Source organism: Anabrus simplex, chromosome 5 (genome assembly GCF_040414725.1).
Source record: "Anabrus simplex isolate iqAnaSimp1 chromosome 5, ASM4041472v1, whole genome shotgun sequence".
In the NCBI taxonomy this organism is placed as follows: Eukaryota; Metazoa; Arthropoda; class Insecta; order Orthoptera; family Tettigoniidae; genus Anabrus; species Anabrus simplex.
In genome coordinates, this window is record NC_090269.1 from 98,766,411 (window position 1) to 98,791,184 (window position 24,774).

General features: G+C 41.6%; 1 protein-coding gene across 1 annotated transcript in view; it reads left to right on the forward strand.

Moving 5' to 3' along the window:
• The first annotated feature begins 9,828 nt into the window (after positions 1-9,828).
• The window catches only part of crc (bZIP transcription factor crc), a 79,651-nt gene continuing 64,705 nt past the window's right edge, over positions 9,829-24,774 (forward strand). Inside the window, exons 1-2 of the mRNA XM_067147046.2 lie at positions 9,829-9,986; positions 24,423-24,764. Of these exons, the coding sequence (XP_067003147.2) occupies positions 24,557-24,764 (208 nt within the window). The 5' untranslated portion in view covers positions 9,829-9,986; positions 24,423-24,556. The remainder of the gene's footprint in view (positions 9,987-24,422; positions 24,765-24,774) is intronic.

The following is a 24,774-nucleotide window of genomic DNA, read 5'->3' on the forward strand; positions in this document are numbered from 1 at the left end:
TGACAAAGATTTATCCAGACCAGGTATTCGGTTTCAAAAATGCTTAGAAAAGAAGTAACCTCATTAACCACTATTAGTAATAGATAATTCAATTATAGCTGCTAGCGTTCCAGAATTATGTACGGCGTTCCACTTGTTTCTGACTATTCCTGTTACCGTGTTTCAGCCGAACGATTATTTTCGAAGCTTAAGCTTATAAAGAACTATCTACAAAATTATATGACCCAAGAGAGAACTCGGCCTCCTCAGTATCGAATGCGAAATGGTTAGATCCACCGACGTCAGTGAAATCATCAATACGTTCGCATCACAGAAGAGAGAATCCTTGAGGTAGGATGGCCAGTTCCTTTTCTCTGTTCCCTATATCTATTTATTTATTTATTTATTGCACACTACAGGACTTAGTGTCCCAAATAAAGTGGAAACTAGTCAGATAAGCTACAATTAACATGATGATACTTATATCTAAACTACATTCTACAATTTTATCTAATCTCCTATAATATTGATACACTGATTGACAGAGCAAATGCAACACCAAGAAGGAGTGGTCAGAACTTTATGCCAATTGCAGGGTAGACTGACGTCACTGAGGTATGCTCATGATGTGAAATGCGCCGCTGTGCTGCGCACGTAGCGAACGATAAATGGGACACGGCGTTGGCGAATGGCCCACTTCGTACCGTGATTTCTCAGCCGACAGTCATTGTAGAACGTGTTGTCGTGTGCCACAGGACACGTGTATAGCTAAGAATGCCAGGTCGCCGTCAACGGAGGCATTTCCAGCAGACAGACGACTTTACGAGGGGTATGGTGATCGGGCTGAGAAGGGCAGGTTGGTCGCTTCGTCAAATTGCAGCCGATACCCATAGGGTGCAGCGCCTGTGGCAAAGATGGTTGGCGCAGGGACATGTGGCACGTGCGAGGGGTCCAGGCGCAGCCCGAGTGACGTCAGCACGCGAGGATCGGCGCATCCGCCGCCAAGCGGTGGCAGCCCCGCACGCCACGTCAACCGCCATTCTTCAGCATGTGCAAGACACCCTGGCTGTTCCAATATCGACCAGAACAATTTCCCGTCGATTGGTTGAAGGAGGCCTGCACTCCCGGCGTCCGCTCAGAAGACTACCATTGACTACACAGCATAGACGTGCACGCCTGGCATGGTGCCGGGCTAGAGCGACTTGGATGAGGGAATGGCGGAACGTCGTGTTCTCCGATGAGTCACGCTTCTGTTCTGTCAGTGATAGTCACCGCAGACGAGTGTGGCGTCGGCGTGGAGAAAGGTCAAATCCGGCAGTAACTGTGGAGCGCCCTACCGCTAGACAACGCGGCATCATGATTTGGGGCACTATTGCGTATGATTCCACGTCACCTCTAGTGCGTATTCAAGGCACGTTAAATGCCCACCGCTACGTGCAGCATGTGCTGCGGCCGGTGGCACTCCCGTACCTTCAGGGGCTGCCCAATGCTCTGTTTCAGCAGGATAATGCCCGCCCACACACTGCTCGCATCTCCCAACAGGCTCTACGAGGTGTACAGATGCTTCCGTGGCCAGCGTACTCTCCGGATCTCTCACCAATCGAACACGTGTGGGATCTCATTGGACGCCGTTTTGCAAACTCTGCCCCAGCCTCGTACGGACGACCAACTGTGGCAAATGGTTGACAGAGAATGGAGAACCATCCCTCAGGACACCATCCGCACTCTTATTGACTCTGTACCTTGACGTGTTTCTGCGTGCATCGCCGCTCGCGGTGGTCCTACATCCTACTGAGTCGATGCCGTGCGCATTGTGTAACCTGCATATCGGTTTGAAATAAACATCAATTATTCGTCCGTGCCGTCTCTGTTTTTTCCCCAACTTTCATCCCTTTCGAACCACTCCTTCTTGGTGTTGCATATGCTCTGTCAGTCAGTGTATAAAATATCAAAGTATTTTTTCTAAAAACTAAAGAACCTTATGCTAATATGATGGAACAACACACGACAAAGTAAAATGACAAAATAAATGAAGCAACACACCTACAAGCATAATATTATAGAAGTTCACCTTACAATTTCCCCTAGTTTTAGGACTTCATACAATTGCGCGATGAAGTTCAGTTACAAACTCACGCAATGGCAGACTGAAGTCAAGGCCATTACTTTTCTGAATGGCACTGTTGAAGATACTACAGAGCCTGTTTACCGGCGAGTTGTCATGGGCACACGTCCTGGTTTTTTCATTTAAAAATTTTATGTTATTTCTGGAACTGAACCGCGGTACATGGAAATTTAGGAGAGACAGTAATTCAGGATTATCAATAGCATAGTTTACGACTTTAAAAAGAAATTTTAGTGCATCCTTCCGTCTACGAGTGTCTAAACTCTTCACTCCGAAATTTAAAAGCAACAATGGTAATCAGAGTGGACGAAGACCTCATCACCAATAAAATCCCAGTTGGCAAAAGAGTTCGACAAGGTGACACAATCTCTCCAAAGCTGTTTACCCGTACCTTGGAAGATGTATTCAAAACCCTTCATTGGGATAATAAAGGAATAAAAATCAACGGGTTATATTTGAACCACCTGCGTTTTGCCGATGACATTGTGCTCATAAGTGAAAATCTAGATGAACTAGAAAGCATGATCGAAGAATTAAAAACTGCCTCTGCTAAGATTGGTTTGGAAATGAACATTAATAAAACGAAAATACTAAGCCAAGACAGTTGACCACTTAAAATGGGAAACCAATATATAGAAGCTGTCGATGAGTACATCTATCTTGGCCACAAGATAAAACTTGGAAAAGAACCAACGTGCAGAAATTCCTCGCAGAATAGGTATGAGTTGGACAGCATTCCGAAAACTAAGATTCATCCTCACCAACAAGGATGTTCCAATTAACCTGAAGACCGAGGTTTATAATACGTGCGTGCTGCCAGTTACTACTTACGGTCTGGAAACGATGACTCTGACGAAGGAAAGTGCTCGCAAGCTTCAGCGAACACAACGAGCCATGGAGCGACAGATGCTAGGGATCAGCGTTAGGGATAAGATCCGTTCAGAGGACATCGGGAGAAGAATTAATGTAACAGACATCCTAGAGAGAGTAGCAAGACTAAAAGGGCAATGGGTAGGACACGTAGCTCGACAAGACTACAACAGGTGGACCTCTAGGATTGTTCACTGGAGACCATGGGAATACAAGAGAGGCATTGGAAGACCCCAGAAGAGATGACTCGACGACATAAAGCTGTTGGCTGGAACACGCTGGTTTCAAGCGGCTCAAGACCAGGTCTTTACAACTCGAGCAATTAGTGCCGGGGCGCACCAGCGCTGCACTCAGCAGCACCGTTCCCCTCCTTCCCCATCTACCCCGCGCAGTGGTCGGTGCATGTGTACGTAAGAGACAGTACATTCATTCTCATTCTCTCTCTGTGCGTTTCATTCTCAGTAGAATCTATTCGATAGAACAGACAGCGGAGCAGTTGGTTTCACCTTCGTTTAAAATGTCGTTTAATCCTTCATGGGTAGATTCATATTTTGTTCTCAATACCGAAGGGAAAGCTCAGTGTTTAATTTGCAATGTCATTTTAAGCGTAAAGTCTTCAACCGTGCGACGACACTACCACAATAAACATGTTTCCACCTGTGATGACATCGTTGGCGCAGCAAGAACCGAACAAATTGCTAAGTTAAAATCGGAATTGCCAAGTTCTTCAGAGATACGTAATAACTTACTCATTAGGAATTGTTTTACATGCAATTTAGGAGATTTGTTTTCGTTTTTGGTTTTGTATTATTAAGAACTGTTTAGAATTAGTCTTAGATGTGCTGCTAAGAAAAAACACCGGCGGAGTTGGCGGCGCGGTTAGGGGCGCTCAGCTGTGAGCTTGCATCTGGGAGATAGTGGGTTCGAACCCCACTGTCGGCAGCGCTGAAGATGGGTTTCCGTGGTTTCCCATTTTCAAACCAAGAAAATGCTGGAGCTGTTCCTCAATTAAGCCCACGGCCGCTTCCTTCCCATTCATAGCCTTTTCCTATCCCATCATCGTCATAAGACCTATTGCAAAAAAAGAACCCACAAAGACAATTATTTTAATTATTTTATCTCCCTGTTCCACAGATACTTGAACCCAATACTTTAGAAGGCGCAGTTCGAGCACGTTATGGGCTATTGTGGCTCTGAAAATTGCAAAAAAAAAAAAAAAAAAGTTTTCAATTCTGAATTTAAACAAATGGAGAACTAGTACTTCTCTGTCTGATGCGGACTTAGAGGCTGTACTTAGAATTTCTACTGAAAAATCGATTGTACCCATTATTGGTAAATTAGTTGCCGCAAAACGATGTAAGCAATCGACTTAAACGCTAAATGTACATTAAGGCAAACGCAAAGTATGTGCAGAATAAATTGCGTGTTGATGTGTTCACAGACCTATCATAAATAATATTGTTTTCATAAGCTGCGCGCTGATTGACGACCTGTGGTTCTGTCTCTGTCACTTCCCCTCCTTCCCCCACCACCTCAACGGTGCTATAGCACAGCACCGGGGCTGCTGCCGGGGCCGTGGAAGCACCTCAGTTGGAATCGCTTGCTCAAGACCGAAGACGATGGAAGCATATGGAAGAGGCCTATATCCAGCAGTGGATTGACATAGGCTAGAAGAAGAAGAAGAAGTATTCTACTTTTGGTCTTACTATGATACTGAACAGATGAATGCAAGTTTGTGTGTTTTTGAAGGGTTTTATATTCCTGATAATGAATCCTAGGGCCTTGGACGACTGAGCTACCACTTTCAGTATGTGCTAATTGAATGTAAGCTCGTGGTCGAATAAAACTCCGAGGTCTTTCATCTCAAAAACCGATCGTAAATCACTGTCACCTAGTTGTAAGTGTAGTGGACGGGGGTTTTCCTTCTGGTGGACGACTTCGATACACATTTTTCTACATTTAAGTACAGTTTATTTTCAGTCGCCCACTCGAATAAACTTTTCAAGTCTAGTTGAAGCTGTTTACAGTCGTTTATGATTTCAGTGGCTTTGAACACTTTGAAATCGTCGGCCTATAGCAGACAGCAGAAATATTTCACTTGTTCAGGCAAGTCATTGATGAATACGAGAAAAACTAAAGGGCCTAAATTTGACCCCTGAATTATTCCTGAATTTACAGGATATTCCCGAGAAGAATGTCTCTGGAAAGAAATGAACTGTTTCCTGTCACCCAGATAGGAACTGAAAACATGCAACAGTTGTTTCGAGAAACCGAACAGGTTGAACTTACTTAGCAGGGCATCGTGATTAATTTTATCGAATGCTTTTGTGAAATCTGTAAATACTACGTTCATTTGTCCACCATATTCACCGCTTGGCAACACGAGGCACGTACGAGCCCGTTCCAAACCATCCGGCCAGTCTTAAATTCATGGCGGAGCTGGGAATTGAACCCGGGACCTTGTGGAGGGCAGTTCAGCTGTTTAGTCGTTAAGCTACGGAGGCAGTCAAACACAACCTAATGAACATTTTTTTAACAATCTTACAAAAATTAATAATCCCTTTATTTACTGTACAATTTGCTTTACGCCACACCGACAAAGGTTTAATTGTGACGATGGGGTAGGAAAGGGTTAGGATTGGGAAGGAAGAAGCGGCCGTGGCCTTAATTAAGTTATAGCCCCAGCATTTTCCTGGTGTGAAAATGGAAAACCACGGAAAGCCATCTTCAGAACTGCCGACAGTAGGGTTCGAACCCACTATCTCCCGAATGCAAGCTTCAGCTGCGCGACCCTTTATTTATACTCGTATAACTTGGCAATATACTGCATTACTTCTTCCTGCTGTAATTAAATTTATACTAGTTATCCGAAAGTTTAAGATGTTATTTGAAGGGGCCCGAGTTTCTATTTTTGCAGGCGGACCCGTATCGCGACCCTGCAACAAAGGGGGAACAGTGACGGAGTGTCGGTCTCCAGATTCTATGATTGCTGATTCAAGCCCGGCGGAGGTGGTCGTGTTATTGTCGTAAAAGGAAGTACGGCAGGTTAACCATCCTCCATTAAAAAGGGGAAAATGAGAACGGTTCGACCCTTGGAAGAAGGAGGGTATAGCCGAAAATAATATAACGTAAACCCGTATCCTTGTCATGGGCGTCCGCAGGAATCTTTTGGGTTTGAGATCGGTGGGCGGGAGGGAGGGAAGGAACAAGTTTTTAGCACCCTGATAGCCCCTCACAACATTCTTCCCCATGTTACGATCACCTTTAAAATCCTTTTGAACTGCCTTAACCTGGGCAGGAACTGAAGGCTCTTGATTGCTACTGATCAGGGTGTTGGTTTCTCCGGAGCGGTTTGGGAACATCATCGTGGTCTGGAACGTCCAACTACCCGTGGAAGGAGATTTATTTTGCGTTTACTCTATACAGTTTAATTGTAAACTGCTGTCTGAATTGTATTGTGTAGCCAGGTAGAAGGCCGATGACTATTTCAACTGGCTTAATATAGGCCCAAAGACTTCAATATTACTCATAAGCCTATGAATTCCTACAGATAAGGTGGTAGTGTGATTATTGTTTTAAGATAAAGCACAACAAGGCAAACATCCTCTATTCACACTCATCAGAGACAAAAAATGAGTCCGAATCCTTAGTTGAATGGTCAGTGCTGAGGCCTTCGGTTCAGAGGGTTCCGGGTTTGATTCCCGGCTGGATCGGGGATTTTAGTCTGGCTTGGGGACTCGTTGTTTGTGTCTGTCCCAACATTCTACTCTTCATATTCACACAACACACTACCAACCACCACAGAAACACGCAATAGTGATTACATCCCTCCACATAGGGTTGGCGTCAGGAAGTGCATGCGGTCGTAAAACAGGGCCATGTGCGACACAATTCACAACCGTGACCCCACAAGGTGTGGGAAAAGAGGTAGTAGTAGAAGAAGAAGAAGCAGAAGAGAGAAAGAATGAAGGGGTACAACATTTCGTAAAATGATGGTATCGGCGAAAGAAAGACAAGGGCCATGAAGGGTGTGAAAATGCAAGGCTCCCTAGGCCTCCAATGCTCTAATACCGTTAGGGTCGGAAAAGAACAAGATTTGACCAAGGGAGGTCGGATAGATGAAAGTGAGGGGCCCTGCTTTTTATAGCTCTACTGGGTTTCTAGAATATATATACGAAGTTTCTCTAATTGTGTGAGGCCTCCGAACCCTCTGGAAAGCCAGTCAACGGTCAAGATTTCAGCAATATTCCTATGCGTCATAGGCACAGCTAGTTGAGCGGTACTGGACTATGCCCTTACTTACCTCATTCTTTTCTGATTCTGAAGTCCCTAGCCTTGTGAGCCCTTCTCACTGATTACACCATTATTTCTAATGAAGGTTCAATGCTTAATTTTTAAAACATTATCCTTTTATATATAGTTTGCGTTATACAATAGGCATTCAGTTGGTGGTGGTGATGGTGATCATTGTTTTCAGAGGAAGTACATATGCGCAATCAATACAACTGGGCAACCATTCTTTCTCTATAAACAATAATCACAGGGACAATGGAAGAGGTCTGACATTCCAAAAAAACTGAAGGTATCACAAAAAAAAAAAAAAAAAAGGCAAGAGCCACGGAGAGCATGTAAATGAATGCCTCCCTGAGATTCGCAAACCTAATACTTCGGGGTCGGAAAAGAACAAGAGTTGATCAAAAGTGGTCGGATAGGAAAGATGAAAGCGAGGAGCGTGGCACAAGTAAGTGGAAGCATGTCAGAACTCAACTAAGGGCCCCGTGGTCGCCAACCCACGCTCCCAAGTCAAGTTAAGAGCCCCTGGGGCCCCTTTTAGCCGCCTCCTACGACAGGCAGGGGATACCGTGGATGTCATTCTACCGCCCCCACAATACTGGCAATCAAACACAGGGCTTCGTGTAAGGCAAGTAATTGCGGTAACTGTTGACCTACGAAGGAGGATACACGAGAGGTAAGAGTTATAAAGGGCGTAAAAGGGAAAGATTCGCTTGGCCTCAAAAACTAAATACTGTCGGGGTCGGAAAGGAGCAAGAGTTGACCAAGGGAGGTCGGATAGGAATGATTAAAGTGAGAAGACTGGCATAAGTAATACCAGGCTGAGCTAGGGCCCCGCGGGTGCCACCCACGCACCTAATAGAGAGCCCCTGGGGCCGCCTTCTATGACACAGGCAGGGGATACTGTATTCAACCCCCCCCCCCCCACACAGGGGGTGAGTATAACGTGTTCATCCTAATATCATTCAAATAAAAACATTACATATTAAACAAACTATGAATAAAATTGTATGTTATACGGGCAAAAGTGTTTCTCGCATTCGTTTGGAAATTACGGCCAAACCGCAACACCTCACTTTCGGCCGTTTGGTCCGCGTTGCCAGCTGTCTTGTGAACTTGCGTATACACGCAGAAGGCACTATAAAAATGGTCTTCTCGCCACTCATTAAAAAGAAATTGCAAGTCTACTGTTCATTTCCACTGTTGAACTATTTTTGTCATGAAACATAACATTTATGTCGAGTTGGCTGCACAAGTTCAAGAACTGTAGCCATTAGCTTGCATTTGGGAGAATCCTGCTGTCGACTTCTCTTAAGATGGATTCCCATTTTCACACCAGGCAATTCCTGGGGCTGTAGGGTACCCTAATTAAGGCCACTATCGCTCTTTCCCAGTCATATCCCATCGTCGCCATAAGAACTTTCTGAGTCGGTGGAAAAAAAAAAAAAATCTTTTTGAGGGGTGGGGGGAAGGTGCTTACTCTGTACCGGTAGGCCTAAAGGTCGCGGGTGCGACTTGTGACGCACATAAATTCGTTGTCGCTGAATAAATATTAAAACAAAAATACGTCTGTTCTAACTGCCAAGGATCTAAACAGGCGCCAGAGTACCGATATAGGAATTTTGTTTCATGGTGGTTATGTAACGTGTAGGAAGCCAATGTCGTATTTAATCCCCCAGCCCCACTCCTTAGTCACTATCTTGGAAACGGCTGAGGAATTACCGTATTCCGGTTTGTAATACAGTACGCACTCTGAATAATTATGAATGACCACGTACTCCAGACAAAGTTCTGGGCAGTCACGTAACCTGGAATTTGCAGTATAGTGTCGTTATAGAATGGCATTCGTAAGTAGATTACGGTAACGAAAAAACAATGGGGTCAATGTACGCTAACTGAAAGTCAATAGTGGATATTCAGAGCGCAAGCGCTTTTTTTTTTTGCCCTTCTAAGATAGCTTGCAGACTGTACGTGATTAATATTATTTTTGCCATTAAAGCATATTATTTTAAGACGACTTGAGGTGTGGAAACAATAATCATCTAAAGTTATGTGTGCTTAACATTTTCCATTTTACGTCCTCTCAATAGAACGTACCAGTAGTCTATAAAAATATACACACCGCTTTTCAGAAGTCGAAATTATCCTTTATTTTCCTGTTATCTTTCTTATAAAATGCAATTCGTACTGGAATCGTGACGTTTATTGAGCAATACTTCTCAACTTCTAAAGTTATAAAAACATCTTGAGTTTCCAAGTCGACGGACTGAACCGAGTAAGCAGACGAAATTGTAATGTTTTATAAAGATTATGACGTCACGCAGGAAGTTTCTGTTGCAATATGTTACACCCCACTCCCGCCATTTTACGTCAAGAAAGTAGTACTTACGAGAAACGATAGTTCATTTCGGCATTGAGCATATACAAGAAGTATGTGGATAAATAAAATAGCTTTATAATATTATTCAACATTTGCATCGTTTACTATTTGACAATGAAAACTCATTTGCCACTTTTCACGAAAGTAGTGCGTGGAGCGTGGAGGAATGTGGCGCGACACTCGCTCTGGTTGTGAAACATCTTCATTCTTCCTCCATGACACCACCGAATAGCACGTTACGAATATTTTCTGCTCGGCTAAAACAGCGGTGAAAATGGGTTACTAGTCGCCAAAGTCGTCGCACACGCAAGTGTGCCTTCACAAGCTAATAAAGATGGAGTAAGTATTAAAATAAGGTCGGTTTTAGTGTTAATTAAGCGTGAAGCAAAGTTAACGAGTGTGATTACTTGCGTGGCTGTGATTTCGCATGGTACATCATATGTTATTTAATGAATTGTCATATGATAACCTATTCTGGACGTATTATTATAAACACTTCGTAATTTTGCACGTGCATATTCTTATTTGCTAACTTTTCAGGGTACTGCGGAAGTACATTCATTGTGCCACATTGTATTATTTAAGCTTCGTGACGTATTCATTCCTCTCAATCGGACATTCGTGTAATGTGGGAAGTAATTTTACCATATCATATTTATTTCATACCCGAGTGCTATATCCAGTTCGGTTGTTCAGTGCAGCTGTCACTAACATTCAGTCTGTTGCTGGCTGTTACAATTGTCTTGCTTCCTTTAGTAGCCTGTATAGTATTCAAAAAACAGTACGGTATTCCACATCATTTCCTAGGTGGCATATTGCTTATGGGCGGAAACTGCCTTACATCCACATTCTCTTCTTTGCAAGCCCTCTGGACTAGTTCAGTTACTGCAGTTGGCAGCTAGCCAATGTTTACAGTAACCTGCTACGTTTTGTCAACGTCTGCTTTAGATACCAAAGTCGGCAGGCTGAACAGGGTCAGGAGTAGGTCAGGGTTCATAATTCTATCGACGATAGTTGTGTACACAAATTTTCTCTCTATAGTCATGACTTGTGAATTTGGTACTAATCGTTTGAATCTAATAGTGATTTTTCGGTTTTGTCTGAATTTTTATTAAACATAGAAACTTGATTTTTTTTTTTTGAATGGCATTTACCAGACAATTGAAATTTCATTCAAATTATAATCTTCAACCACTGTTGAAACACAAATTGAGCGTAGACATCCCATGAGGCGTACCATTACTGGAAGTTTCGTATTATTGGCAATTATGCTAAATTATTTCTCTTGGCGAATGATTTCTAGATTTGCAAGAGAACGTAGGGATTTAAGACTGGATCTGTATATACATGTCACTGCTTTGTAATATCATTTACCCTTTATCAGACCCTCGTCATCCTTGTTCTGTTTGATTGTTTGAATGATATTCTGAAGATAACCATTTTCTGGTATATATAGAGCATAGACATGTTATATAAAACTTCCTGGATCACATGTTGCGACCTGTGGATTTTGTTTTAGAAATTGCAGAGCAAGTTGGCCACGCGGTTTCGGTTGCGTAGCTGTGAGCTTGTATTCGGAAGAGGGTGGGTTCGAATCCCACTAGGCAGCCCTGAAGATGGCTTTCTGTGATTTTCTATTTTCAAAGATTGTTTTGCATGGTTTGCCATTTTCACATCAGGCAAATGTTCAAGGCCACAGGTCGCTTCTTTTCTAGTCCTAAACCTTTCCTATCTCATCGCCACAAGACCTGCCCGTGCCAGTGTGACATAAATAAATAGGAAGCAGTATTTTAGAAATTACTTTCAGTAAGCCTTTTTATTATGGATGGTGAGAAAGCAATGAGGCACCTTTTTACTCTCCCCCTTGATATACAGAGGACATTACTTATGCTTCATGATCATAATACCCACTGTGAATTACCTGCGACTTCAGAGCAGTTGGGTGTATAGTGTGTCCAGCTTTCCTTCCATTGACTTGAAGAAGGAAGATTCATTTAAATGGCTTAGGAGTCTTTACAGTGGGAAAAAATTGGTATGGTGCTCTGGTAAGCAGTTTGCATGTTGGGGTCATAGAAAGACTTTTTACTATACCTGAAGAGTAGCATAGAGGAGAGATCCTTGATGATTGGTGGGGCCCACCAGTCTGTCTCGGAAAGTATTATTTTATAAAAGAATTAAAACAGATTGCCTGAAAGTACAAAATACAACCATTTTCTTTGTTGTTGGTCAGCTGCAATTAGCTGTCATGAACCATGAGACTATCTGTTCAATCAATCGCATCAAGGCAATGTTCATATTGTCTCTGATGGAGCTCGCACAATGTATATGTTCTTCTTCTTCCAATACTCCTTCATTTGCTGACAATGAGCCAGCTTTCCTCTGTCCACTTAGATTCTGTAGTCTTCTTATTGTAAGGGACGTTGGGAAAAATCAGTGTTGGATGGCTTGACGGAACAGTATTCGGTCATGAGTTTGTCCCAGTGGGATATCTAGTTGTTCCATATCCTACTTAACTGATATGATACATTTGTTCTTAGAAGCCTTGCCTCTTCCTGTTACTGTGAATATTCTGTTGGTGAGTCTTTCGAAATCCAGACGGGCCAAGTGTCCATAAAGGTCCTTTTCCTTATAGATGTGACAATGTCCTCCCGGTGTTTATACAGTTCATCATTATGGTGGATTCTGTAAATGCCACCTTCCTCTCTGATTGGTCCAATATCTTTCTCAGGATCTTCCTCACTCAACTCCAGCTTTCTGAGTGGGCCCCTCCTGGCCATTACAAGGCACTCGGAAGCATACTCGTACACCACACAATACTATCCTCCACCACAATAGCACGCAGTTACCTACACATGGCAGATGCCGCCCACCCTCATCGGGGGGTCTGCCTTACAAGGGCTGCACCTGACTTGAAATAGCCATACAAAATTTTAAAAAATTATTATTGGATTCTCTAGGCACACTATTTGTGGGCATGGGAGGATTGAGAAAGAAGAAACACACTTTCCACCTCATTACTGGGCTGAAGATCTAGATGTTGTTGCCCTTCAAAAATCCGGCGTCCTCTGCCAGGTTCGAACCTGCTATATCTACCACTGATCTACAGAGGGTATTAACGGTAATTTCAGGCAAGTGAACTATTTTAGTGTTCACGAACGAGATGTTCTAGTGTTCTACTGCTCGTTCATAAACACCGGGTTGCTGTGGAGTGCCATATGGGTTTGTGACATCACAAGGAATCCACTGCTCTCGCGAGTTCCCACACGGATGCAGACACCGCTCGTGCATGACACTACGTTGTAATCAAGCTCATCATTTAAACTTCTGCAGATCTTACAACTTGCTTACGTCACGCCGACACAGATAGGTCTTATGACGATGGGATAGGAATGACGGAGTAGGAAGGGAGCGGCTGTTGCCTTAAGGTACAACCCTAGCATTTGCCTAGTGTGAAAATGGGAAGCCACAGAAAACCATCTTCAAGGCTGCTGACAGTGGGCAGAAGTTGTCATCCCTTTGACTTCCTACAGAGGCGTCATAACTCTGCAAACATCAGAGTTTCTCCAAATTTTTTTCTCCAAATTCGGGAGTCGTAGACAGTCAGGCCGTGATACATCTACACTGGTTGAATTCTTCCTTTCCATTGCAAGTGGCCTGTGCATTAATGCTAGGGATGCCTTTTCTGTAAATGTAGTCATTCCCACGAACATGTGGCTTCTGAATTTGTACAAGAGTACAGTCAACAGTTCAGACAGCATAAGGGAAGTTAAAACATTCTCGGTGGGGATCGAACCCATTATCACCCAGATGCAAGCTCACAGCTGTGCGCCCTTAACCGCACGGCTTACTCGTCCGGCCCTGCAGATCTGGCTCTTTAAAAACTATATTCAATTGTCAATATATATCATTTTCATAATTCATTTTTGTTATTTACGTTATATCATTTTCCTCAATTTATTAATGTTGCTTCGCAAGCACCAGTGTCACTGCACAAGGCAGTTTCATGCTGTCAGTTTTGAGCACACGTCTATTGACTATCACAACTTAATTTATCATTTGTCCCCGCTAAGTAACACAGTACACTCTTCACTGCTTTCCAGCCCCTTTCAGTTGGGTTTTCCACATTCCTGTATAAAATTTAGACAGCTGTTGCAATGTCTAGCCTGGACATTGACGCTAAATACAATAGTGGGCCCATAACTCCGCCTTTATAGTGATCATTTTGCAGCTTCGGGCTGCTTTCTATAATGCAGAAAAATTAAGTTTTCATCTGAAATGCTTACTAGTTTTGGTTCAAGAATACTGTATTCTTAGAGTATTCTGGCTATTTCTCCTCTCTGAGAAGGAATGACTCTTCTGCCACATCCCACTTCTGTTCCGAGGTAGTGCTTCACATCTCCCATATCTTTTATGGCAAAATGACTTCTGGTTTTCCTGGTTATTTCGACTCTTAACTGTGGGGGTTATGCCTGCCACTAACATTATGTTAACGTATGTGATGTTTCCATTCTCTTCTGTGAGTATAGAGACGTTGATCAGCAGCCCTGCATTTGAAATTCAAACTAGCTAGCAACTCGGTTGCCCTTTTGTTCTAGATGCTTGTCGATTGCTTTATTCACACCATAGAGGCTTTTATATAGCTTCAGTACTTTTGTTACATTTCTCGGTTTTATGAAATTTGAGGCTGCTCCATGTACCGTATTTATGCAAATAATCCCTGCACGCTAATTTCAGGAAGGACCATTTTGAAAAAGAGTGAAATGAACTAAAATTCCTTCCATCGGAAGAGTAACGTAGGCGTATTTCATATCACTTCTTGAGTTCCACGTGGTATTTACGCATATATGAACATGGCGAATATAGCTACAGTACTTAGCTTGAACATATTTGAGATGATAAAAATGCATTATCACTGCTATATAATATACAGGGTCTTTTTTATGGCTTGCTCCGTGTGTCAAGGGAACACGCACGGAAAGCGATAGCCGGGTGACTCATTTGCCGAGAGAAATATTACTCTGAGTGGGGCTGCGGAGCCAGCTAAAAAAAAAGACCCTGCATTTGCCATGAAAATTAGCAAGTAGGCCTTCTTACGTGACAGATATTTCATTAATCTCAACTTGCAATAGGCTCGATTTGCTATAGACCGGAAGATTCTTTGTCTCGTGCATTACTAGAATCCTCTCCTAGATTACAAATTCGTCACTCCACGTCTAAAACACTTCTCACACGTGGTCTCTTTTTACTCGGATAGTAACACAAGTAATGGATAATTTTTTTCATGCAATGTAAATACTTTAAACAAACACACCTGCAAACTCGTTTGTTAGTTTTGTCATACAGTAAAACCTCGTTAATTCAAAGTCGTAGGGATGCAAAAATGTGACTTTGAATTACATGATTTCGAATTGAGCGCCAAGTTACAATTAAAAAATGCCAACCCTTGCTGCGTGACAAAATCTTGTATAACCCGTTACTGCAAGCAATTAACACTGATTCACAAATGCCATGGAGAAAGCTATTTCTGAAATGTATCCAACAAGGCGCATTTACAGTATTCAAATAATGCAGTTGGATAACTCGCTAACAAACATAACCTCACACAACGAAAGAAAGAATGATTCAAAGACGAGGAGAAATCCATGCTGCCTCCCCTGTGCAAGTGCTTTATTCACTGAATTACTGTACTGTATGCATTTTAGATGCCTTTTGCTTGCTTGGAAAGTACTTGATGCCCTTGAAACATCGTGGTTTATTGAACATTCCTATGAAGAGGGAAGTAGGAAGTCTCTCGCTTTCGTCTGCATTGCAACACAGGGCTGTGACTCTATCCTTGTCCTTTTTCCCGCCATGGCGTTTCTCTCGTAATTCAGAAATGCCAAACCTTGCTGAGTCACAAAGTATTCTAAGACACATTTAATGCATGCAATCACCTTGATTCACAGTTTAAACCTTTAAAATACCAAGCTCGATAGCTGCAGTCGCTTAAGTGCGGCCAGTATCCAGTATTCGGGAGATAGTAGGTTCGAACCTCACTGTCAGCAGCCCTGAAGATGGTTTTCTACGGTTTCCCATTTTCACACCAGGCAAATAATGCTGGGTGTGTACCTTAATTAAGGCCACGGCCGCTTCCCAGTCCTAGCCCTTTCTTCTCCCATCGTCGCCATAAGACCTATCTGTGTCGGTGCGACGTAAAGCCAATAGCAAAAAAGAAAAAGAACCTTTTAAATGCCGTGGAAAAAGACTATTTCCGAAATGTATACAAGGTGAAATTACATTATTGGATAAATCGCTGGCAAACAAAGTCATGCAACAAAAGAAAAAAATACCAGTATTCAAAGAAAAGGGCAAATTTTGCTGTGCAAGTGCCTTACTTTTTGGGTTACTATAATGTTAGCATCTTTAGATGCCTTGTACTTGCACGGAAACATCGTGGCTTATTGAAATTTCCTTGGACGAGGGGAGGTAGTCTTTCGCTTCAGTCTGCATTACAGTACAGTGACCTCATCTTCTTTAAAACCATAAGTCCGTTGATCTTGGCGTTAAAAAGATGCAGTTTCATCGGCATTGACAATATTGTTCGGTGTGCATGAATTGATTATAATTGAGACACGGTTTTTTGCCAACTGTCAGCATTGCCGTGTTCGTGGATTCTGCTTCTCTGCATGCTGCCTGCTATGTGATGTGGCATTCCTTAAAATGCTGAATACAAATGAATTAACATTTCACTCAAACTTAGCAACTATGAAACACACTGTAGACCTACCCCGGCACATTCCAGAAGACTCGTATCGTGATGCTGAGAAAATTTGAACTTAAATTATTCTGTAAAATACTACTTTTAATTCAAAACTGCCTTTACAGTTTTATAAAGTTTGAATTGTTTTCCGTTTAAATAAGACATATGGGGGCTTCATCATTTCATCCTCATCACGGCGCGCAGGTCGCCTACGGGCGAGCCGAACATGTCCTCGGACACTCCCAGCACTAAAAGCCATACGCCATTTCAGTGAAGAAGTGCTGCTCCGTACTCAGCTGGATGCAGTTTCAGTTTTCACTCCAGTAACAACAATGGTGTGCAATGTGTACTTTCCACTGGATTACGGTCTTTACATTCATGAGCTACAATATCAGGTTGCTCAATTGCCATATCCTTGATTCTTCCTGGGAAATGTGAATGCCCTTAACACATTCTGGGGCTCTGTCTTTCTGTGCTATGGGAAGAATGCTAGATCAGTCAGTTAAATCTTTGTGTGCTCACCACAGGTGAACATATTCTCTTGAACAGCGCACATGGCATATTCTCCCACTGGGATTAGGGTGCTGGTGCACAGTTGTTACGCTGTTCCGGAATACAGTGTGCCGATTGTTCCGAAACATCATGAAACGAGACATTGACTCGCTATCCCGTCAGAAGTGCTACTATGCACTGCCCTTCGGCTACTAGCCGACTTAACATTATAAAATTTTATTTACAACCACCTGTTCAGTACATTACAACATACTCATTGGATTATAGTATAATCATGAAGTATCTTAAATAATGGGACATGTTTTGTTCGGCATAGTGATCATCATCAGCCATTAATGCACAAAGACTAGGTCAGGGCCCTGAGTTTAAATATGATCAAAATAGTATCCTCATATCAAAAGTGTGTCATAATAAGAGAGCGATCGTCAACGATCAACACAATATGAACAATAGGATTGAGATTGTAACAAAATGTGTGCAAATTAAAAACGAGTATTTCTCGTGAAATGCATTAACTATAAACAATCTGTAAATTAAGATTAATCATGGGGTTGTTAAAGTATGACGGTAGGCATTGTGGACATTAAAATCTACATCAATGCGTGAAGCGTGCATTAAATTAAAAATCGTGAGGTTGGAATTCTTTCAAATTAATTAAAAACGAAAGTTAAAATAGGGTTTGTTGAATCATCGTGTGTCCACGTTGAACCAGTCAAAAGGCACTCAACAGCAATACAGACTAAGGTTACGTATGACATGAACACCAATATTTGTGAATTCCAGTGGAGAGACACAATCTTGATACCATAAAAGTTAAAGTTGAGCTAGTCAGTATGCACATGCTAGCAATAAGACAAAGGAACTGTATGTGATGAACACCAAATAGTGGACTCCTAAATTAACGACAATCTTGAAGATAAGGGAAGTTCTAGCAATCCTTAAGTGAAAGAGAGCAGATTATGGCGCGTATTGGATTTTGGAATCCTAGGGCTGGTATGAGGCGTCCGCTAATGTTGGCTATCTGAAGCAAACTGGCAAGTAGCCGTACGAAACTTCCCCTTATTTAAAATACTTCATGATTATACTTCAATCCAATGAGTACATTGTAATGTATTGAATAGGTGGTTGTAAATAAAATTATATAATTTTAATATATCAACTTAAATACGGTTCCATTACGAGATTAATTACATGTACTAGCTGTCTATACTGGCTGTTTGCTGCCACTTGCTGGAGTGTTCCGTTCTGTCACATCCTCTTTATTCTGTGAGTTCCGTTGCACTGGCAACTGGCCTTCGGTACCTGCAAATAACGTAATGTGTTCTGTTTTGTTTTCAACTGTTTTGTAAGAGCGTTTTCATTGAAGCCTAGTAATATAACCGTACGAAAGACGGTAACCTTTGCATAATGTCGCAACGGAGTCCTATGTAGGACTTTTTTACTAGAATAAAACCAGGCTGAAATGCAATTTGTTCTTCTATTTTGCCTGCGAAGGGATCTTCAACCGGCACAATGACAAGGCATTTGAAACTTAACATACCACAATTTTTATTTTCGTGTTATGCTTGTATATTGTGTTTAAGTTTTATTTTAATGTTCTTCATGTATAGTTTTACTTTTAATCTTCTATTCCGCTTGTATATAGTGTTTAATTTTTATCTTCTTGTTTTGCATGTATGGGTTAATTTTTATTTTCGTGTTCCGCTGGAATATTGTGTACGTAAATAGAGTAATGATGAATGTTTCTTCAACTTTGCGAGTATATTTTTAATTGGTGAAAATAACATTGTGGCATTTGTAAACACATTTACTGCCAGTGTATGTAATTGTGACAGGTGTATTTCAGAAGGAATGAAAACATTCTTATCCGAAGAACATTTAGATACTATTTTTTGGGTGCGTATTTCAGAGTTCCGACTGCTTTTTCACGTGCTGCGAAGTTTTGTCCTGGGCCTGATTACTATACAGGCCGATACATTCAACTGGTGAAATTATCCTTGGATTAGTTACTTTTAAACACCTGTACTGCCATTGTGACAGTGTTATGTGTATTTCATATTGATCAAAAAAATCTTAACCTAAAAGCCACCTTTAAACATGATTATTTGGCACGAATTTCAGTGTTCCGACTGTTCCTTCACGTTCTGTGCAGCTTTATGTTGGCCATAACTACACACAGCACGTCTGGTACAGCAGCACTTTCCCGCTGATGCAGAGCATATCACATTGCCTCACGAAGTTATCTTACTGCGCAGTTAGTGTCATATGCCAGCACACTGTACTGAAACACTCCGCCTCAAGCTCCTAATGTTCCGGAACAACTGACTGTTCCGGTCTGCCCAACTCTAACCTGGATGTCACCTTGTACAGCCATGCGCTAGTTCTGTTATGGTGTCAAGTACATGATTACCTCTGAATAAAAAACAATGTATTGCTAAGGTGTTGGCTACTTCGTTGGGCAAATTGACCATAGTTTATGAAATGTGCAGTAATGGCCAATGAGGTGCCGAAGTCTGTTCATGACCATGTTTGCTCCATTACGACTGGAATTCTGGCTGCTGCAAAGGAAACATTACCTTCCTCTTCTGGCACCCCTCACTGGAAACAGGTCCCATGGTGGACTGATGAAATTGCAGCTGCCGTACATACAGCACTAAACAGATGGCAAGTAAAATAACATGACACTCGGTACTGTACAAGAAAGACATTGTTCATATGTTTATGGCTGTGTGAAATGCCCTAAAACAAGGATCAACACACAATGCTACATCGCACTCGTTACATATGTACCTGGATTTGTCGTGCCTATTTCCTCTAACATCGCTCACACAGAACTATCAAACTCACTAAGCTCTTTTTCACTCGCATTTTTCACCTAAGAGACGAAGTACACTTAGATACCAATAAACTTGAAAAAGCTGCAAAAATGAGCTGTCTGAGTGACAGACATCCACCACAGTTGAGTCAGACATCTTTTGGCAAAAGTAGGAACCTGAAGTAATAATTGTATAAATATCTGGCAGAAATACTAGAAAACAAAAAACAAGTATATTAGGGCTTTAAATTAAGTACGGATCAGTGAGCGACATACTCGGGTTATTTTATGTAAAATCCCGAGTATACTCAGGCTTTTATGCTAAGAGGTTAAAAACTTTCTTGGACCTAGTCATTACAAGGCAATACCTAATATTAACTTTTGTTGTTCAAAAAGTTAAGTTTTTTGGTGTGTGTGTGTGTGTGTGTGTGTATGTTTTTTTTTTTTTCTGTTAATAGCCTGGTGCAGGCCGTGATAAGCAGACCATTTGATGATAGTGGGTGGCATCTGTCATTTGTAATAAACTAAACTACTCATTAGTGTGGTGTGCGAGTTGCAAGGACATTGAGGACAGCACAGGCACCCAGTCCCTAAGCCAAGGGAATTAACCATTTGTGATTAGCCCTAGGGTTAGGGTTGACCAGTCGGCTACGAAAAGTGAACGAATAAGTCTGGAGTATATAAGCAGAGGACAGTTTTCTTTTAACTAGAGAATACAAGTCTTTAAACAAAATTTTTCTTTGTAGAATCACACATGCAGTTTGCCTGCTGATGGACAATAGATGCTTTTCTTTTGAATTGTCATTCTTTTATTGAAAGATGTACTGTCATTTTACTTAACACTTTTGTAGTACGATTGATCAGTACTGTAAGTAATGGAAAGGAACAAACATGTGCAAATGAAACCATATATAGAAAGATATATCAAAGGGGTTCTTGCCATGTTCTTACACTGTCATTTTCAAATAGATTTGGCCTTCTTCTCATTCCCAGACAAGCTCGTTTCTACTTCCTAGCTTCATCAGGAGGGCAGACTTCAACATTCGTTGAGGGGCCATCTTGACAGATCTTCAGTTCTGATGTGGGAAATGTATAGGATAAGGAGAAAGTTGGATGACCTCAGGAAAAGGGAAGACACAAAAACTATAAGGATGATGTAAGGTGGCAACACGAGGAACACTGCACAAACACAAGAGAAAAGGAACCTGACATATCAATATAAATATTGGAAAGGAACAAACAATTGCAAATCAAAGCTATTATAGTGAGACTATAGATTATGAAATTGAAGACATTGAAAGGAAAATAATGGTATTAGTAAAATCACCAAGTCAATGTAGTAAGGAGAAATAGAAAGAAAACACTAAACGATGAAGCTGGGAAGCAGAAACAAGCTCCTTGCAGACTGAGAAGAAATAGATGTAGAAGAATGGGATTGATTAGGAGAGAGCCAATTCTGTTTGACGATGGTAGTGCAAGATGTGGAAATTCTTTTCATGCTTTATATTTCTCCTTCGTACATTGGCCTGTCACTGTGTTTTTCATATTGCATATTCCTGTCTTCTGTGCATGATCATTAATGTAGTTTATGTAAGTAAACTGTAACTTTTCCCCAAAACATTGGCAGTGTTAAAAAATTCATTTCTTTGTAACACGATCTTTCTTTTTGTCAGTCTAGGAACATCTTTGAAAGTAAGAATAAATAACAGTGAGCATGTTGGTGCTTGGAATTCTCTATTTAGTTCAACCTTTAACCCTTACCCCTCGAATTAAAATTCTCTGTGTTGTCTCTACTACTCGTATTTTAAATGTGAATTTTTATCTTATATGACCTGTATTCATCTTTCACGATTTTCGAGGTAACATTTGCTTTCAAATGATGAATTTAGGCTATACACATTTTAAGTAAGCTATACTGGAGCAAATAAAAGCAATATGTGTAATTTAAGACAAATTATTTTGCATTATTATTATTATTATTATTATCGTTATCGCATACCGATTGGTTTCGTTAATTATTTCAATGAACAAATTATCGGTAAAAAGCAATTAAAAAACTCTATTCAGTCTCTGGTTTCACACCTCACGGTAGATTTTAGGCTAAACGGCGATTTCTTGAAATCGGGATCAGTTGATTATAATTGTGCCAGCCGTCAGTATCAGGCACATGTTGGGTTACGGTACACAAGCCGAACATGAAGAGGTGCGAAAATACTGTGGTTTTGTGTGTTACCCGACATATACAACATTGAACAGTAAACTATATATGACTATAAGAGCCAACGAGCTAGAATAACATAGAGAGGCGGAAGCGCTGCCTGGGTGAACCTAATAGAACGAACGTCCGCCATGTTTCCTGTTGTCACACAAGCAAGGGGGCATGGCCTTTTAATGACGAAAAGTGTAGAAAATGCTCATTTTAGAATCGCTGGGGGAGAATTAAAGTCCGTTGCCGAAAGCTTGAAGCATGAAAGCGAATACCGCCACTTCGTCATATTGCGGCACGAGGCCAACATCACGATCAGTTGATTGTAGGCTAGTTCGAAATCATCGCACAGTGACATACGAATAGGCCTCGAAATCGGAACAAGAGCGTTACCCTGCTTGGCTGTTGTGGTTAAGCGTAAATTAGAATAAAAACGATGGACATAAATACCTTAAATACCTTAAAATCATAGGGACCTATAATAGGTTACAACCTCATTCTGTTAATATTTTTAAAATTATTGCATCCTCATGAGTACTGTGTTCCTTTCTTAATCTGTTTACCTTCCCGGGTTGGTTTTTCCCACGGACTCGGCGACGGATCCCACCTCTACCACCTCAAGGACAGTGTTTTGGAGCGTGAGATATTGGGTCGGGGGATACAACTGTGAGGGAGGGCTGCACCTGCTATGCTGAACAGGGGCCTTGTGGGGGGGGGGGAGAAGGAAGCGGCCGTGGCCTTAAGTTAGGTACCATCCCGGCATTTGCCTGGAGGAGAAGTGGGAAACCACGGAAAATCACTTCGAGGATGGCTGAGGTGGGAGTCGAACCCACTTGACCTCCCCAGACTGATAGAATCCCGTTACAGCCCTCGTGCCCCTTTTCAAATTTCGTGGCGGAGCTGGGAATCGAACCCGGGCTTCCAGGGGTGGCAGCTGCTCACGCTAACCAGTGCACCACAGAGGCGGCCCATGAATACTTTACCACAATAATCGTTTAGTGTAATTATTTATTATAATATAGGGGGGATATCATGTTTCTCCCATTACCATATCATACTGGGATTACTAGCTTGAAAGTTGTCCATTATGAAGTGTGGCATAGTTTTAAAAACCAAGGCAACAGACATCTACAATAAAGGCTGTATACATTTCAAAAATAGCAGTAAAATGCTGTATTTATCATACTTGGTGTACGTTTGAACGAAATAAGTGATTTTTTGTGGTTACGTTTTCTTGGTGGTGGGCGTTCCATTTCCTTTATTTGTAAATGTGAATGAAAATTAAATAGGGCTGGAAATGTACAGAGCATAAGCAACTGAATTGAGTGGGATACCATTTATCTCTTTTCTTCCTCACAACGCATTGTTCAGTTAATTCCTTGTTCTTTAAACGAAATATGAAACAAAATTCGACAAATAATTACCGTGGCTATCCGTACTTTCGCTAAGTAAACAATAAAATGGATTTAATTACAAAAAGGAATCTCGGCTATAATTCAGTAATACTTACTTAAAGTACGATATATCCTTGGTTTTATTACTCCGATTAGTAAAACCATACGCTGAGCTTATGGCTGGCATTCTTGAAAGCGAGAATCTATCTTTTCACTTCTTAAAACTTAGGGAATTAAATTGGCATGCACAATCTCCCTGTCACCTCAACATATGCTCTCGCGCCAATTCGCTTTGTTTTGACAACCGTTAAGATGGCTGCCCCTTATCAACTTGCTTCAAGCAGGGAGCGCTGATGTCAGGTATACAGCCCCTCTGTTATTCTAGCTCGTTGATAAGAGCACATGGCGACCATGTTTGTTTACTATCGCTCGACCTTTCGTGTGCGTGAGTTGACAGCTGACGTTTACACTGCCCTCTAAATAATAGATTATTGACTGATTGTCAAATAATATCTGGATTCTACAAAGTTCCACGCTGAACCAAAAGATGGCAGTACAGTATAGCACCGTTTATTTTGTCGGCTAAGAAACGGCAGACGAGCGGTGGGCGATAAAATGTCATGTCGGGTCTCGCCCGACATGCGACCGGAACGGAAATATCGTATTGTCGGGCCTCACCCGACAGACGAGTGGTAAAGGTTAATGAACTGTATCTGAAATGTAACACATTGCAAAAATGGGAACTGAGCATAACAAATGTGTTTCAGTGGAGATCTAATGAGAAGGCAGGTCTGACCCATGTCACACAGAATGTCATTTGAATCGATTATCTTGTGCATTACTACTGAAATATGCTTTAGGTTTTGTCAATTTTCCATAATCCTTCAAAAATACTGTAATTATTTCCACATTTTTCAGTATTTGTATCCTGAAAGGCTATTAAAATGTCACCTAGAATCATGGCGACTTTAGTGTGTTGTTTATGGCCTGATTTTACCTTCCTAACATGTTTCATAATGTAAATTAAAATAATTTAGTTTTGTTTGTGTGTTTCATGTGCTATTTGCCTTACAACTCTGGCTGAGGCTCCTTTGACTTTCTGTTTCAGAGCCAATATGGCGTTTTATACCTTATCTTCGTACTTCACCTCGTCGTCAGAGGATCACTCGTTAGCATCCAGCAACAAACGTGACTCAAATTTACTTGAGGGTTTCATATTTGCTGAAGAGGATAACGCTCAGAATGGAGTCGCCAATAGCAGCATGGCAGTGGAAGGTGGAGCCTGTGTCTCCACCCTTCTTCGCAGACAATGAATCGGATACTTGGCTGTTCGAGGATGATTTGGCACACCTGTCATCTTCGGCCTCCCTAGAGGAGAAGCCTTTCCAACCAACTAGAGCTGAAGTAGCTGCAAAATTATTAGATGACCTAGATGAATGGATCAAGGAAGGTTAGTAAAG